Raw genomic sequence first — 17,650 nt, forward strand, 5'->3', positions numbered from 1 at the left:
CTTATGCTGTTGTGTCCTTCTCTTTTTAGATGACTATTTAGTGCTTCCATCTGGAAACCTCCAGATTATCTCTGTTTCAGACCAGCACCAGGGCATGTACAAATGTGGTGCATTCAACCCTCTTACTGGGGAAACCGTCATGCAGTCTCACGGTACCAAGCTGTCAGTGAAACGTAAGGCTTATCACATATATTTAAGATTCAGAAGTTATCCTATCTCAGCTGTGTGTTCTCTTATCGTCTGCTAACGTGGTTCATTTGTTTGTTTAGATTCGGACTCTTCCCCCTCAGTGAGGATAGTCTACCCCACCGCCCAAAGGACTGTTTCGGTGCAGCAGTCGCAGCCGCTGACGTTGGAGTGCATCGTGTCTGGTAGTCCTGCGCCAGCAGCCAAATGGTTTAAAAACGGTAAGGAGGTCACACCGGGGCCTTCTCACCGACAGCACAACAACCTGGCCTTTGTGGCGGTGGCGAGGAGTGATGAAGGGAGTTACGCCTGTGCTGCTGAGACCAAGCAGGGGACGGTGACCAGCGCTAACTATACTGTGAATGTTCTTGGTAAGAAAAATGCAAGACAGGGTGTTGGGCGGTGTGGAGGTTGTTTGCAGCAGACCCCATGGTGATGTTAATCTTCCTCTCCTCCACAGAGCCCATGTCGATCGCAGAGGGCCTGACCAACCAGCTCGTCTCTCATGGCTCCTCCACTCGTTTTACCTGCGTAGCGACAGGAAACCCTTCCCCAAACGTCACCTGGCTGTTCAACGCCAACCCCATCACCCTATCGCGCCACTTCCAGATCTCTGGATCCTCACTTGTTATTACAGACGTGACACCACAGGATGAGGGCTTGTTTCAGTGTCTGCTGGACAACGGGATTGGCTCGGCACAGTCATCTGGAATCCTTACTACGCAATCAGGTGTGTATCGGTCATCTTAAACTAATCTGTTACTTGGCTTTAATTTGGAGCTATCTCAACTCAGCTTTATTAGTGATGAATACATCTTTTAACCCACTGAATGCCTCGAACCCACTGTTGGATAATCTGTCAAAAATGTCATTCATCAACGATTGATCAGTTGATAGAAAATAGCGAAGGATGCCTCTCACATGTCCAAAGCCAAAGGGGACATCTTCTAATTACCTGTTTCATCTGACAAAAAACTAAAGATATGCAAATTACAATGATTTAAAAGACCAAACAAAGCCTCACATTTAATTTGCAGGGAGCAGAGAATGTTTGGCTTTTTTTTATTGATAAATTAGTCTAATCATGATCAAAAAAGTATTCAACCCTACCGTTCCTAACATTACCCTAAACTTGATCCAGTTCCTCATTGCTACTGTACGGTAACATCATGACTAACCCAACAACGTGAGTTTGTACGCTGACACTGGAGGCCTCGCTGAGAGTTTACAGATACAAAAGAGAGCCTTTTGAGAATCGCCAATTAATTGTAAAATTGTTTCAAAAAATAGTTTGGAAAGGGTTAAGGCATCATACCAGGCGGGATCTCTGTGTGCCTGCACATACAGTATCTGCAGGGAGTCCTTGCTCTTTGAGTGTGAATGTGTGTGTGTGTGTCTCTGAGGGCTGGTAGGAGAGGCTTAGCCAAGGCCGCCCTCCTCCTGAGCCTTGAACTGAGCTTGAGCGTGAGAGTGAGCTTTGTGCACGCCGTCGGGGATAAGCCCCCGGACACTGGAATGTAAGGAGTAGCCGTGGAGGGTTATGACGAGGACCAGACCACCCAGCTGTCAACATCATACACAACTGCCTTTTATTTATTAACACATCACAACGCTCCCCCTTCCTCCTCCTCCTCCTCCTCCTCCTCCTCCTCCTCCACGCTCTCTCCCAAGCCTCCCCTCGTCTCGCTCTCAAGCCAGGCCCCCATTCTGGATTGGGCGGGTTGACTGCAAAACATTTGCTCCCCATGTACAGACTACAGGAAGAAGAATGACAGTTAATATCTTTTGCTGCAGATGTATACATAATATAAAACTGATAAGTCGCGTACGCCCAGCAGAGGCGTACACTGTCTCCTCTGAGTTCAGTTTTTAGGTACCAGGCGCCGGCGCTTATCTAATGCCCTTTGCATTCAAAGTAAACAATATAATTGATGTGAGTAGTGTGTTATTATTATTATCTCATCACAGAGAGCAATCCAAAATATATTGGGTCGTTGTTTCCATCACCATGACGACTCCCCGCTTTCATCCGTTAAGTGGGATGCACCACAGGGGGGAGATGTGGCGTCCTTGTTCTTTCATGCGATTGGCTGTTCCCACCCTGCTCCCATATGTCAAAGCCAGCAGCCCATCTACAGCCTCAAAAAGGGCTGAAATGACTATTTGATCACTTTATTGATAGAAAATATATTAAGCACAATTTTGATAATCCATTAATATGTTTTGAATGAGCAATTTTTTTTTTACATATCGTCTTACATATTGTTTCTCATTGAATATTTTGGGGTTTTGGACTGCTGGTCTGGCAAAATATGCAATTTGAAGACTTTGTTTTGAAAACAATTTTCTGACATTTTCTAAACCAAATAATGAACCATAAATTGTCAATGAAAATCGTCATTAGTTGCAGCCCTAATCACACCTACCACCTCCTCACCACATCATGAGGTCCAGGCAGTTAGAAATATAAAAAAAGTACATTCACTCGTCCTCCATCCAGCCGAGCTCTGTCCAAACTGAGGCTCTCGTCTCTGCTGGTAATCCTCCGTGATTTCCTATCACATTTTCTCCCAGGTGTTCATCTCTAATGGACTGACCTTTTTCCGGGAAGGACCTGGCAGCGTATCTCTGTCCAGGTGCTGCAGCACTCACTCAAGATATCACTCCCCTCCATGAGGATGGTGAGGACGCCGTGGCCTTAATTGCCTCCTCCTGTATCAGTGGTTTGGAGGAGGAGCCCCGGCTGTGGCTAAGCTATGATTCAGAGTTGTGGCGAGGGCAGAGGGAGGGAATGAGCAGGAGAGTGCGTTGGACTGGCTGTAGTGCTGGGTTCTGATTCACTCCGGTATTTTAATGGTTGGCGTGTGGAATGTGTGGCAGCTGGCCACAGTCCCAGGATCAGGTCTACTGTTACAAGCTCCGGGCCTGTTTGTTTTACAAAGAAAACCGGCAGTGCCTCACACAAAACAGCCGAAAACTGGACCCTACATTGTGCCCTTGTGGCAAACCTCGCTGCTTTAACCTCCTTTCTCACTTGTTAAGGCTTCAATATTCAACTATGGTGCTCTTTGACCTCAGTGGTGTGGCTCAGAGTGTTCTTGTTGGTTGTGGTCAGTGTCCTCCAAATGTCTGTGAAAAATTCCACCTGGGCTCTGCCAAACCGCTGTCAGCCATAATAAGGCTCCCAGCTTGCATGATTCGCCCAGGTGGACCACTCTGGCGAAGATTTAATGAAAAAAACAAACAAAGCATGATTATGTAGTGCTGCAGAGATTCCAGGTGTTTCTTGTTATTTTATGTAGATTGAACGACTTGTTCCGAACGCAAAACTTTCCTGCACTGGTTGTCCTCTGTGGACATGTAGGGCCACCTGCGTTAGTCACTGACTGAGTAACTTTGTTGCTGTGCTTCAGCTTTCATTACATGCTGCTTTCTCACCGTACAGGTGAATATATTGTGGCACAATATATTTCATTTTAGAGCTGAAAAATGTATAAGAAATCAGAATCAGATTTCTTGCCAAATAGGTTTTCTCGGACAAGGAATCTGCCTTGTTCTAGTGCATAACAATAAACCTTGTAACAAAAAATAAAAGATAAAAGCAAGTACTGGAATACTCAAGAAACATAAATAATAAGTGACAAAACAAGTCTTACAACCTGGTGAAACCTTTTTTTGCACTCCATTACCATTCAAGGAGGACTAAACCACAACTTTTGTCACAGTTTTTATTCCAGCTTTGTTAAAAGTTTTGTGTATCTGACCAAACTCCTGTTATAATTTAATAACCCTTGATTTCTCTCCCTGACAGATCCACAGCTGGGCTCCACTGCTGGTGTGCCGCTGGAGGCTTCACCGTCGCTCCACCCCATGCAGAGCGACGAGGGCCACGAACGCTTCCTTACCGAAGAAGAAGGCGACACGATCAACCTGCCGGCTGACAGGAGTAGCGGCCGTCCTACTCCAGAGGCGCCGATCATCATCAGTCCGCCTCAGACTCACAAGCCCGACATGTACGACCTGGAGTGGAGGGCGGGGCGGGATCGAGAGAGTCAAATCAACGCCTATTTTGTCAAATACCGTAAGGTGAGCGGAAAAATACACGCTGCCATGTTTCACTTCTTTCTTCCTATTGTCTTAAAAACAGATTTTTACTTTTACCACAAACATTCAACCTTTTTCTGAAGTGTTTTGCCTAAACCAACTGAGAATGGTCGAATTTAATTTGTATATTAAATACAGAGGGCAGGGCCAGGACCTTAACTGACTGAAAGGTTGCTTATTTCCTGTTTAAAATCTTGTTTTCTTCAGTGAAAAGCTCACTCCTGACTATAAAACTGCAGCAATACAAGTTAAGACTTTGTTGGCAGCAGGACTCAGTTCTGCTGAAGTAGGAAATTGTGACATAATTCTCTCAGGGATTGCTTCTGAAGCCGTTCCCTGTTGTTATTTAGGCTCGGAAAGAGAAGATTGTAGACCTGCAGATGATTTTGTTTTTCCCTCTGTGATTTTTAGTCATGTGTTTGTATTTGTCTGTGTGTGTGTGTGTGTGTGTGTGTGTGTGGCCTTCTGTCCGTATCTGTGTGTGCGTCAGGTCGATGAAATGGGAACAGTGGTGGGGAGCTGGCATACAGTTCGTGTCCCTGGCAGTGAGAAGACCCTGCGGCTGTCAGAGCTAGAAGCCTCCAGTCTCTACGAAGTGCTGATGGTTGCTCGAAGTTCATCAGGCGAGGGCCAACCAGCCATGCTCACCTTCCGCACCGGCAAGGGTCAGTCTAATCACAGGCTCTCAACAAAAAAATAAACACTCAAACACTGTTTGAAACAACTGTTAATAGCAATGTAACTTCAATGCCTATGTGTTAGGCTGTTAAGTGTTTCTTGTGGTATTCGTGGGAATAACTGACCACTGGACCCGACTTCACCACTTTTCCAACACAGCTACGATAGAAAGAGGAACATTTTCAGCTGCCTAAAACATCAACAGTAAATGTCAGGTTTTAGTGTCATCTCAGTTTAAGAGCATCTGGTTGTGTCTGACCTCCAGATTTTGCACAGATTTTGAACAGACATTCAGGATGAAATTTAATAGAGGCAAAGCACAAACATGCATTTCATTCTTGAGCGATAGTCTCATCAGAATAAAAAAACAATATGCAGAGCACATTGCCTTTTCGAGTTAGGGGTGTAAGAGAATATACTGTAGCTTTTGGGGTGATATTTGTGTTTCTACCTTCAGAGAAAACCATATAATCTCTGACGAGAAGGCACAATAAAGTATTTTCAACAAAGCTAACTTTTGGCTCAAGCACCTGGCAAAATGAAAATGGTTTATAGTTTCTGTGGACTGAGGAAAGATAATAACTGAAGTAGGAGCAGATGAGACAGGTTGAGGATAAGTGAATACACCAAAACATAAGATGATGACACTTTGTTACTAAATGACTGCCGGATGATTTAAAAATGTATTATACACAGCCATATACTGTATGCGAGGCTGTATTATTCCTTTAAATTACTACCTTCACCACCTTCTCCATCGTAATCCTCAGTACAATCATAATGATCAGTATCATAATCATAATGAATGACTTCAAGAAAGTTTGTTGTGTTTTTGAGACAAATAGAAACAAGAACAACCGCAAATGTTCCAAAAATAATAATGCTGTACCACAGCAGGGTTGACAAAATGTCCCCTGGTCAGAAATATGTACACTACTGCCAGAAACCACAGATATGATTGCATCCTAAGGGTGGTTCCTTTACAAAGTGGTCTTGGACCAAGAAAATACCAACCAGTCCAAAACCAGACTCTTGTGTCCAGATCCAGAACGCACCAGAACAACGCCACCTCGCTAAGAAACATCTGACGTATCCTCAATAAGGTCATTTCTTTTGGTCTAAATGGCATTTATTCATTTAACTGTATTTTCTGTGCAATAATGAATCTAAATATGTTTTTATATAATGTTTGCATACAGTCAAATCAAAAATAAAAAAAAATAAATAAATAAAAATCAGCCTTTAAAAGCCACCAAATGTATGAAAATAAAAACCTGAAATACACTTGTATAAATATGAAAACCTTAAATATATAAAAGTAAAAACCTCAAATATCCAAAAGCAATAATGAGGACATGATCTTGGTATTGTCAGTGATAGCTACGGCCATGTTTAGAAATGTATAAACTACAAAATGATTGTTCTTTACTTTAAAATTAATTAATTGCAATTAGCACAATGCTTCTGTTCCTTAAAAGTGTTGAACTGGATACGCATTCACATCGCACACTTGTCCGAGCCACAACACAGCTAAGCGTAACTGCAGCGTTGTCGAGTGGAAACCTGAAACCCACCCTGATTTAAAAAAAAAAAACAGCTCCGGAAACCAGGAGGAAAGTTCAGCTCCACGTGCTTTTGGTGGACCTGATAGCCCTGAAGACTTGTTGGGCCTTGTTTTTCTTACCCACTTTTCTTCCTCCTCTCTCAGAGAAGACCACCACCTCCAACAAGAATCCGTCCAAGCCTCCCGTCATCTCGATGCCCCCTAAAGCTCCAGAGGACAAAACCACCAACACACACTTTGGTGTCGTCATACACGACAGAGGTAGGTCTGCGAAGTCCTGTTCTGTCGCTGCAGCTGCTGGACTGTGAGCAGACAATGATCGCGGGATGTTTCTGAGGAAGTTATGGGGCTTTCTGACGTGTAGGTTATTGTGGAGTTCATGACCGGACCGTGTTGAATAGACCTCAGGGTTTAATATTCAGATGTGGTCTGCTTTGTTTCTTTGTGCCTTAGAGTACAAATAGTGACACGATAGTTGACAGCCTGTAATGACTGTTTGAATGGAAGATGCTGTAAGCAGAAAGCTGTGAGATTGCACACGGCTTTTTGGTCAGATCTGTGTTCGTGTTCATGTTTACTGGCATTGCAAGCAGTAACTCACGTTGGTCTTTTCACTAACCCTCCTTTCTCTCTCTCTCTCTCTCTCTCGCTCTCTCTCTCTCTCTTTCTCTCTTTCTCTCTCTCGCTCGCTCTTACTCTTTCCTGCCCTCTCTAACTTTGTGGCTAAGAGCCCAGGCAGTAAGTACACATTCCTCCACGTCATGCCGTCTTTTTTTTTCTTCTTTCTTTCTCTGTGAACTTGTTCCATCCTCACATGAGTTGGGATGCAGTCATGACGCTTGCCAGTTCTCTCTGTGTGTTTTTCATTGGATTCGCAGAAGTTTGCACGACTCAAAGGGTTATTCCTTATTTGTTTCTCTCCCAGTACCCGAGGCCCCCGACCGCCCCACCATCTCCATGGCCACTGAAAGTTCGGTGTATGTCACCTGGATCCCGAGAGCCAATGGCGGGTCTCCGATCACAGCTTTCCGTGTGGAGTACAGACGCGGCCGCAGCGCAGAGTGGGTTGTGGCTGCGGATAACATCTCACCTCTCAAGCTGTCTGTGGAAGTTCGCAATCTGGAGCCTGGTGAGCTTTCACATGGTTCCAAAAGTTTCTCTACAGTCCAGTGAAGCATGACATGATTCCTCTGCCCAGATAAGGGTTTCTTGATCTAAAATCATCATGTGCTGCTATATGCAAGGCTCAACACTTAACTTTTAAAAATGGTTGCCAAGCTGTCAAGCTTTTATTTGCCAAAATTATTTAAAAAAAGGTTTTAGTCACTTATATTTTAAGTAATTAAGATACTATGCAGTTATAGGTTGTACATATTTTAAATGTATTTGTTCTGGGGAGTACTTTTTGCCATTTGCTGCCCCGGTTTTTTATATGTTGGAAAGTGGTTGCCACCAATGGAAGCCAACCGCCTAGAATTGGTTGCCATTTTCTCGAAATGGTTCTAAATTTGCTTATCTGTCTTATCTGTTTTTGCTTCACTGCTGCATAGTGACTCATCCAACCAGCTGATATTTGACAGTTTTTGTTTATTTATTAGTGATGGACAAATATAGGCCCAGCTATTAAGCATGCAATCATTGTTTTCGATAATATAATAAATGATAATATTGTTTTTGCAGCCTGGCTATGACTGTGTTAAAAGTACAGAACATATGAAATACAGCTATAGTGTAATAAAATAGACAGGGTGTTTAATAAAGATACCTTTCTACCATGAAAAAAGATTCAGCGCCTCTAAAGTTAAGTGATGAGGCTAAAATGAATCAACAAGGACAGCAGTATTGGGTATCACTTGGCTTGATATAATTTATTGATCGATACCACAGGATGAAAAGTTATCGCTCAGCACCACTGCACTGTGACATTGCCCGTATCATTGTTTTTTTTTCTCTCAGGTTCCTCCTACAAGTACCGCGTCGTAGCCATGAACATGTACGGCGAGAGTCCTCACAGCATTCCCTCGAAGCCGTACCAGGTGCCACAAGCGAGCCCGCGTATCGCAGACCGTCCTGTGGTCGGACCTCACATCTCATCCACAGACGCCATCAGTGACACACAGATCATGCTGCGCTGGACTGTGAGTACACCACTGACATACAACATCCATAGGGCTGGTGGAAGAAGTTCTAGTTCTGGGTCATAATTCCTATCAGTGATATGTACATTAAATGTACATATCACTGTACTCACCAAGTTAATTTCTGATATCCGGGGGAAAAAATGCTAAAAAGGAGTGAGACGGGACAAGAAACACGAGCAGATCAGATTTGATACAAACTTGTTTGGAAGAGACAAAACAGTCAACCTTGTCATGGTTCAACCTGGACTAACCATACTTGTTGTAGTTTTGGATGCAGTAAAGTGGTTGTTGGTAAAGAGTGGATTTGTGTAAGCTGTTATTTTATTTAAAACCCTATTAATGACCTTTAGTGTAGTGTCTTTTCCAGCTGGCTCACCTGTGTTTGAGTTGCTGGTGGTTCTCAATCAGACCTTTAATCGAGCGGCTGTGCTGATTAGAGCTCTGCTCTAACAGAGATTAAGAGGCCCTGTCCGTCTACGTTGTGATTCCACTCTCTAAAAATCTGTTTCCCCTCCTCACCGCAGTTTGGGCTGCAGATATTTCCCCACATTTACTTAACCTCAGACAGTCTCATTATTTCCTGAACTTTAGACAGAAAGTGCAATCACAATCTTGCTTGCAGTCCTGTACATCTGCTGATAACAAGCCCCGCCATTAGTTGCCGGAAAATGTCCTCTCTTTGTATAATAATTGCTCACCAGATTGCTGTAGTCTAACATAATCTTTTTTTCCATCCCCATCCAGTATAGCCCCTCGAGTAACAACAACACTCCGATCCAAGGCTTCTACATTTACTACCGGCCCACAGACAGTGACAATGACAGCGACTACAAAAGAGATATAGTGGAAGGTGAGTGGAAATGCGCATTTTAATGTTTGCGTGTCTGCTTTTCGACTGCAGATTTGAGTGTGTAGTTGGCGTAGATTGTTTGTCGACAGCCCCGTCCTGTCCCGGATGTTGAGCTCACGCTCTGCAGATAAACTGGGAGTTGGGAGGGTAATGGATACTCACTGTCAAGAGCGGGGTGTAGTGAAGAGGGGCATTTCTGCTGTTTGATTTATAGAGAGTGCTGTCCCTGGGCAGCAGGGCTTTCTAAAATCTGTTTTTAATAAATGGTTGCCAGAACTGAAATATGAGCCCGGCCACAGAAGAGGGGCTCAGGTTGCTGGGTGGAATGCTAACAGTGGAGCCTGGTACAGGAAAGGAAGGAGGGACATCCTTTCACTCTGCCCAACTCTCCTCTCGTGTGTACCTTAAGCCTTGTTTTCCACAACGTCCTCACTGTCAGAAACATTTGTGTAGGGCACGGCTTTTGGGGATTTGGTGAAGGTCAAAAGATGATACATTAAGTCTAAAAATGGTCTAAATCCAGTCAAAGAAATGTCTAGGTCACATCTTACTGTTTACTGGTGGTGCAACGGATCATAAAACTCGGATCAGCACAAAAGAAAAAATGGAGCAAATATAACTTTTAAAGATCCTTGATCACTTTTTTTTGTCACCGAAACTAATTCATCATTAATAATCCATATTGGCAGATACAGATCCCTTTGTTGTTTGATTATAGTAGCTGGTCTACAAAATCTGTCCCAAAAATCATTTCAACTGCTCTGAAGTCAGTGTAAACCATCAACAATTCTAAATGTTATCCTTTTACTTTGCTATAGTCATCTATAGTGTTTTTCTTCTTCGTAAAAACTGAATGTTGGATGACGATCGCAGTAAAACTTTACATTACACTGCGATGGTTAACGATAAACTGTGTAATCAGCGGTTCACATGCGTGCTGAACCGCGAGGGGATATCCGTACGGATCACGGATCAACAGTGGTCCGTTACACCACTACCGTTTACCATAGGAATTCAGTGTATATTCATGTGCAGTTATGACCTGCTTCCACATTATATCTAATTATTTAGAAGAAACTTTTCAACAAGCCACACTGTCAAAGCCACTTTGTAAGATTTAACATTTAGATTATAGATTTGATTGTCTCCAAGGGGAAACTCGTCTCCACAGCACTGTACATGTCAGACAGCAATACATAGAACAGCACAATAACGACAGCACACAATGACAGACAACAGTACACTCAGGTCCATTCAGCGGGGCCTGCTGGGATCAGGCTTCTCTTAAAGCGAGCCCTTCTGCACCTCCGTGCTCCTTACCTGCACCTATCATTTAACTTTGGCACCTCCAGCATAAAAAAAGACACTGTGGTAGACACAAAGCATACACCACACCATTTTCTTTCATCAGAGTTGTTTTTTTCATGTCCAGATGTGTTTTTATCTGCAAATCACTAATTCGGTACTTATTTTTTTAGTAGTATCAGTAGTATCACCTTTTGATACGATACTTTCAGTACTTACACAATTCTTACTTTGAGGAATAAAAAACACATTTTTTGACATAACTCCCTTTTTTGTTCAAGAACTTTTCCTAAACAAGACAAAACTAATAATCTGACAAACCACTCAATGCCAACTTTAATCTGACCCGTACCCAGCTGTTTAATTCTCAGTACTTCTGTCACATTTCGCTCGGCCCTCAAAAGATGCTGAGGTTCAGTACCTTGCTTTACATGCCTGCAGTAGTCACTTTTCTATCGGATAATCTTTCTGTGTCCTGTTTAAAATTACGTGAAATCTGTTACTGAGCAAAAACTGGTGTTTATTTGTGTATTAAACATCTGTATTGAGTCTGATTTACAGCACAAAGTGGATTTTGCTTCAGCAGCAGCTTACTTTTTTTATTGTTCCCACTTGCGACAGTCTACCTTGGGGCGGAGTACGCCGAGGTGCAGTGATTTATTATACTTCATATTAAACCAAACACAGCAAAACAGCATCTTATTTCTGCCTCATTTGTTTGAAATGTAGCATTTCCATGTTGGTGATTAGCTTCTCATCTGTGATTCCAAAGCATGTAATAGTCTGATTGTGTGCAGTAGTGCAGCAGCGGGGTGTGTGTGTGTGTGTGTGTGTGTGTGTGTGTGTGTGTGTGTGTGTGTGTGTGTGTGTGTGTGTGGAGTGGGAATACTGGAGGCAAGCCAGGACAAACATGACGCTGCCATATATGGAGCTCATCTAGAGTAAAGCAACTGTCTGGGCCCTGGTGGGACTGACGGGGGGGCTGAAGCAAAGAGAGAGAGGGGGGTGAATGACAGAGCGGAGCATGAAAGAACATGACCTGAGGTGTGAGACATGAAGAGAAGGAGGGATTTGGAGCAATGCGAGTCACCGCCGGCTCATGGAGGAAGTGATTTCTCACCTTTGTCCCCCTCATTTTTTTCCATCTCCCTCTCTTCCGCCTTCTCAGGTGTAAAACACTGGCACATGATTGGACATCTCCAGCCGGAGACCTCCTACGATATCAAGATGCAGTGCTTTAATGATGGGGGAGAGAGCGAATACAGCAACGTCATGATCTGTGAGACCAAAGGTAAGTAAACACAAGCTGTACTGCGCAATAAGGGCTTGTGCGTCAACCAAACCTCCACTTAATCAGAAGTCCAGGCATGTTTCTGCAAAGGCTGTAACTTTAATGACGGGTACAATGGGCATAATTACACAACATAAATGTACTGAGTTTTACGAGAGCCTCAACAATGGTTTGCATTCTATAGTTAGGTACTGTTATTTTGCTTGGTTGCCATCGGGTAAAAAAGCTGTTCCTCATGACCCCTCCTCCCTCTCTGCTGCAGCACGTCAGTCCCCGGGGTCGCCCAGCCAGCACCCCATCACCCCACCTTACCCTCACCCGCAGGAGCCTCCCAGCCCACCTGGAGGTCTCCTGTACCTGATTGTGGGCTGCGTTTTGGGAGTGATGGTGCTCATCCTGCTGGCTTTCATTGCCATGTGTCTGTGGAGGAATCGTCAGCAGAACAACATGCTCAGTGAGTGTACAGACAAAGCTTGCATAAAAGAAGTATAGTTCTTGCTTACAGTGTTGGATTTTGGATGTGTTCCAAAACCATCCATCATATAGAGCAGGGGTCTCAAACTCATCTTCACTCTGGGCCACATCAGCATCACGGTCGCCCTCAAAGGGTCGGTGTAACTACTCCTAACATATTGGTAAATAACTGTTTCTGCATTTGATTATTGTTTATTCAAGTGTAAACATATTGTACATGCAGTTATATAAATGTAAAAATATATTTAAGCACATTTCTGTTATTATCACTTAAATCCTTTTTAATTTAGGGTTAAGAAACCACATTACTCTATCAAACCTTTAAAGAAAATAGCAAAGACAAATATCAAACAAGATATTACAATAACTTTGTTCAAAGCTTAAAATCCTTTCAAGGGTGTGTTTGCACAATCCCACGTGAAGTATTTCATGTGTTGTAAAGCCAAGTTTAAAGTCGTCTTCAATGTACTCACAATACATTTCCATGTCAAATGTAGAGTAACCAGCCAAAGAGCTGCTTCTATGATTGTGTTTAAGTATCTCATAATTATGACTTTCTATCTCATAATTATGAATTTCTATCGCATAGCTTCGATATTTATATTATCAAGTCTAACTTTAAAATGTAATTTTTTTTAACTTTTTTTTTTTTTGGCGGATTCGCGGGCCACATAAAGTGACGTGGCGGGCCAAATTCGGGCCTTGAGTTTGAGACCCCTGATATAGTGTGTTTTGTTCACTCAACGTTTTACTGTAGCTAAAATGAGTTTGCTGCACTAGTGCCACAAAGAGTTAACTCCATTTTAAGTGTCTCATATTTATAGATAGTTGGCTCCAGGACAGCGTGTGCAGCATATTCCAAATGTTCATAGTACATATATGGATCCCACATTGCTTGCAAAAGTGTTTGCCATTGTTGGATGGATTCTTTAACAGACCGCCTGGGTCTGTAAAGAGTTTGGGTTTTGTAGTAAATAGATTTTGGGGAAAAGCCCAGATTGAATCACAGGTGCTCACTTTCTGTGTGAGAATGCAGTGAACTACCGGAACATTTATTTACCATCCAAAAGATTTAAAAAGTGTGTGCAACAAAACAAGAAAAGTAAACAACTCTTTCATAGGACCACTGTCAGCAATATTTGCCTCTTAATTCTGTGTTTCTGTAAATAACTATTATTAACAGATGTTGCCATACTGGTCTCTGCCCCTATCCTAACCGTTCTGCCTCTCCATCTCCTCCTCTCTCTCTCTTCTGTAGAGTATGACCCTCCCGACTACCTGTACCAGCGAGCAGAGATGAATGGCCATGTCCTCGAGTACACCACTCTTCCTGGCTCCAGCCGCATCAATGGGGGCGTCCACGGTGGCTATGGGCACAGTGGTCCCATGTTACCCCAAGGGTGCCATCACCTCCACCACAAACTCCCCAACGGCTTGGCGTTGCTCAACGGCTCCGGCAGCCTGTTCTCACCCGGCCACCCACACGGCCACCCACACGGCCACGATGGCACCCTGCCCCACAGCACCCGCGACTGCGAGCACTCGCACCCCCACCACCACCATAATGTGAGTGCTGCACCACAAAGTACTCCAGACCGAGAGGCTTAGAGCCTTATTCACATCCATGACATTCAAGTTTTAAATGACCAGGTATTTTACAGCAGCAGATGCAGATGCAGTTTGGTTTGGCTAAATGTGGTGTTTGTGCTCTCTCGTCAGGGTGGGGGCATGTACACAGCTCTTCCCCAAACAGAGTCGTCTGATTGTATGAGCTGTCAGAACCTCTGCAACAACAATAGGTAAGATAATTTAATTTAGGATTGTGTGATATGTTTTGCTCTGTGTGGATATCTGGGACAATTTATTTCTGTGTTTTATTTTTTCAAGAAATCTGGGAATAATAATAATAATTTGTATTAATCAGAAAATAAATCAACAATACGAAAATCCGGAATGGGATCTGAAGTCAAATCATTTATCATTTTTTACTTGTATAATCCACAGCTCGATTATTTAAAACTTTCACAGCTGTGTTTGTCACAAGACCACCTTAAAAAAATTAAATTGAAAAAGATGAGCCTTATGGATATTGCAAGGAAATGCTCAACAATCCTATTTCATAAAATGCCGCTAAGTAAAAGAACACACACACACACACACACACACACACACACACACACACACACACACACACACACACACACACACACACACACACACACACACACACACACACACACACACACACACACACACACACACACACACACACACACACACACATTTCCCCTCCTGCTTGTCCTGTTTATGTACTTAAGGGTCCCCACCATCACAGTTTACCCTGTGTGCACCCAGCCAGCAGACCTAATGAGCCCTGTGTTTATTTACCTCCGGCTGCTGGGAAAAGAGGGGGTGTGGTCACAATCCAATCATGTGCCGATAGAGGGAAGCTGAGTTCAGTGAAGCTGGCTGCGTGCAACTCTCTGGGTTTGCGAACTTCACCGGAGGGCAAAACCACAATGTGTCCCGGTTATTTAGAGGCAGTGAGACTGGACCTTTAATCTCCGCTTGGACTGTTGAAAACACTTTTTTTTGCAGTTGTGCGACAGTGCTCCCGTTGTGTTAAGAGCTGTCATTGTTTTGTACACTGTTTGGGGTATTAACGCAAGGGGTTTCTGTGTCTGGCGGAAAATCTACAGATATCTGCAGAGAGGAAGAACCAGAGCGGTGTGTGTGAAGCAAAATAAACTGAGAGTTGTCCGTGGGTGAGCACTCAGCAATGCACGGGCACCATTATAAACACATGTCCCACTTTTCTTTCCATCTCTCTCGCTCTGTCTCTGAGCAGATGTTACAACAAGACCAATGGCACTTTCTCCAGCGGCACTCTGCCAGTAATGCATCGTGTGGCGCCATGCCAGCAGGACGGTCTGGAGATGGTGCCTCTGGGCCAGGTTTCGTCGCAGTGCCACGGCCCCGACAGCCACATGCACACTGGTGACCAGGGAGCGGACGCAGGGTGCCAGCCAGACGAGCACGGGGAGTCCTCGCCCTCACAGCATTCCTGCTGTCTGGTCGGGAACAATGAAAACTGTATAGCAGACAATACTGGTGAGACACATTTTTATACCAAATGCCCACAAAATCGTTCCTTGTATTTTGTCTTTTTTCCTCCGACACTTTTGTCTTTTTCTTCCTATTGTCTCCTTTTGGTGTTTTCTCACTACCGATACAGAGAACTACAACTTCTCACTTACTGTTTATTTCTATAATTGCAGGTACTTTTTGGATAATCTTTGAATCAAAACACCAATTGGTTATATCATTCGGCTATAAAATATAACCAACTTGGCACAAATAGTTTTTTTTTTTTTATTGTCAGCAGTAAAAGTATTTAGTAATTAAAGGAATATGATCACAGAAGAAAAAGGTTATAGTAATACTTCAATAATGCTTTAAAAAAAAATCATAATTCCAAACATTTTCATTGCAAGAACACCTTTTAGGATGGTAGCAGTGTCTTAATGGTGGCCTGTGGCCAGTGGAGTATTTCATGATAAACATAAATTAAGACAATTTTGATCACAGTGACTAATGGCTTTTACATTAACCTGTAGGGATTTACTTTCTATCAAACCCATGGCTTATTGTAACTTTAAGCTTAGACAGTTAAAGGAAATGCAGAGGACAAAGGTCACGTATGACGATTCTAATCCATTTACGTTTTTTTGTTGTTTTTTTAGTTTACGCTACAGCTAAAAAAACAAATTCAGAGAAACACTTAGAACTTCATGGTTCAACACTTTTATAAAATCGCAGTTGTTCTTCTTCATGCTTTACTCATAATTTGTTGTGTCATTACCAATCCTCATATTGTATGCAGACAAACTATGCAGCATTACCACAAATTACACAGTGGGCTTCTCCAGAATCTGTTCTTGTCTTTTTTAATATGAAGTAAAAACCAACCTCTCTCTCTCTCTCTCTCTCTCTCTCTCTCTCTCTCTCTCTCTCTCTCTCTCTCTCTCTCTCTCTCTCTCTCTCTCTCTCTGTCTCTGTCTCTGTCTCTGTCTCTGTCTGTGTGTGCGCGCGCAGCTGAGGAGGAGCTGGAGTGCATGGACATGGAGGGGCCTGTGGTGTGCTGGGAGAGTCTTGGCCTGCCAGACTTGGACTGTGACGAAAAGCCTGGGTGGATCTCAAGCAGCAGCCTGGCAGGCGAGCTGATCCAGCCCAGCCCACAGGAGGCCTGAACGCAGGCCACACACACAAACGCACTCTCCTGCAGCATGGAGGGCTTAGAGAAACCACACAGAGAAGACTGGACGAGAGACAGTGGTTGGAACGTCACAGAGGAAGAGGACCAGCGATGGGCGAGTCAGAGACACTGCATGTTACAGTGACAGGGACACTAAACGTTCTATGGACTGAGCTGAGATGAACAAAGTGTGAAAAGAGAGCGACTACAAGAGACTGAGAGCAAGGCCAGATGGAGGGAAACGCTAAGAGCAAAGGAAAAGTTGCTCAAAGACAAAAACGATATCCCACTGGGTGGAAGACTCTCATAAAATCAAAAACTTCAAAGACTTATTTATTTTTTGTAGTAGTGAAATATTATTTCATATGAATGTATCTGTTTTAAAGTAAAAGAAGTTTGTCTTTTATATTATTTATGCCTTTTGGATGAGAAATACTTTTTATTTTTTTGTTGTTGTTTTGTCCCTCTGTGTTCCACTCAAGTGTGGAGATTAGCAATTGTCCGTGTAAAGTTTTGTAATAATATAAAGAGAAGATATGGAAGAGTAAAGGACAAACTGTTTTCAATGTCTTTCCCTCCCCTCCTTCAATGTGCAGGGCCCAATGAATGATTGCTGTAGTGAAATTCCCGGCCTCACTCCAAACCCATCGATATTTCTGGCAGGCCTTTGAAGTGGCTCTCTGATGGGCTGTTCCACTGCAGTGACCCCTGAATGGGGTGAACACTCCCTTCACTGTTCAGATTAAGGGCTGCTGCTCTTTGCTTCAGTGAATACTTGATAGCTCATCACTTAACGCAAAAT

At 43.3% G+C, this 17,650-nt stretch overlaps 1 protein-coding gene across 1 annotated transcript in view; it reads left to right on the forward strand.

The window, feature by feature from the left end:
- Positions 1 to 17,374, forward strand: part of cdon (cell adhesion associated, oncogene regulated) — a 33,514-nt gene extending 16,140 nt beyond the window's left edge. Inside the window, exons 5-19 of the mRNA XM_079165664.1 lie at positions 30 to 173; positions 270 to 557; positions 647 to 916; positions 3,998 to 4,272; positions 4,781 to 4,955; positions 6,677 to 6,793; positions 7,458 to 7,661; positions 8,489 to 8,670; positions 9,418 to 9,523; positions 11,997 to 12,119; positions 12,382 to 12,573; positions 13,852 to 14,159; positions 14,313 to 14,392; positions 15,442 to 15,704; positions 16,689 to 17,374. Of these exons, the coding sequence (XP_079021790.1) occupies positions 30 to 173; positions 270 to 557; positions 647 to 916; positions 3,998 to 4,272; positions 4,781 to 4,955; positions 6,677 to 6,793; positions 7,458 to 7,661; positions 8,489 to 8,670; positions 9,418 to 9,523; positions 11,997 to 12,119; positions 12,382 to 12,573; positions 13,852 to 14,159; positions 14,313 to 14,392; positions 15,442 to 15,704; positions 16,689 to 16,843 (2,882 nt within the window). The 3' untranslated portion in view covers positions 16,844 to 17,374. The remainder of the gene's footprint in view (positions 1 to 29; positions 174 to 269; positions 558 to 646; positions 917 to 3,997; positions 4,273 to 4,780; positions 4,956 to 6,676; positions 6,794 to 7,457; positions 7,662 to 8,488; positions 8,671 to 9,417; positions 9,524 to 11,996; positions 12,120 to 12,381; positions 12,574 to 13,851; positions 14,160 to 14,312; positions 14,393 to 15,441; positions 15,705 to 16,688) is intronic.
- The last annotated feature ends 276 nt before the right edge of the window (positions 17,375 to 17,650 follow it).

This window comes from Pholis gunnellus (assembly GCF_910591455.1).
Source record: "Pholis gunnellus genome assembly, chromosome: 9".
NCBI lineage: Eukaryota > Metazoa > Chordata > Actinopteri > Perciformes > Pholidae > Pholis > Pholis gunnellus.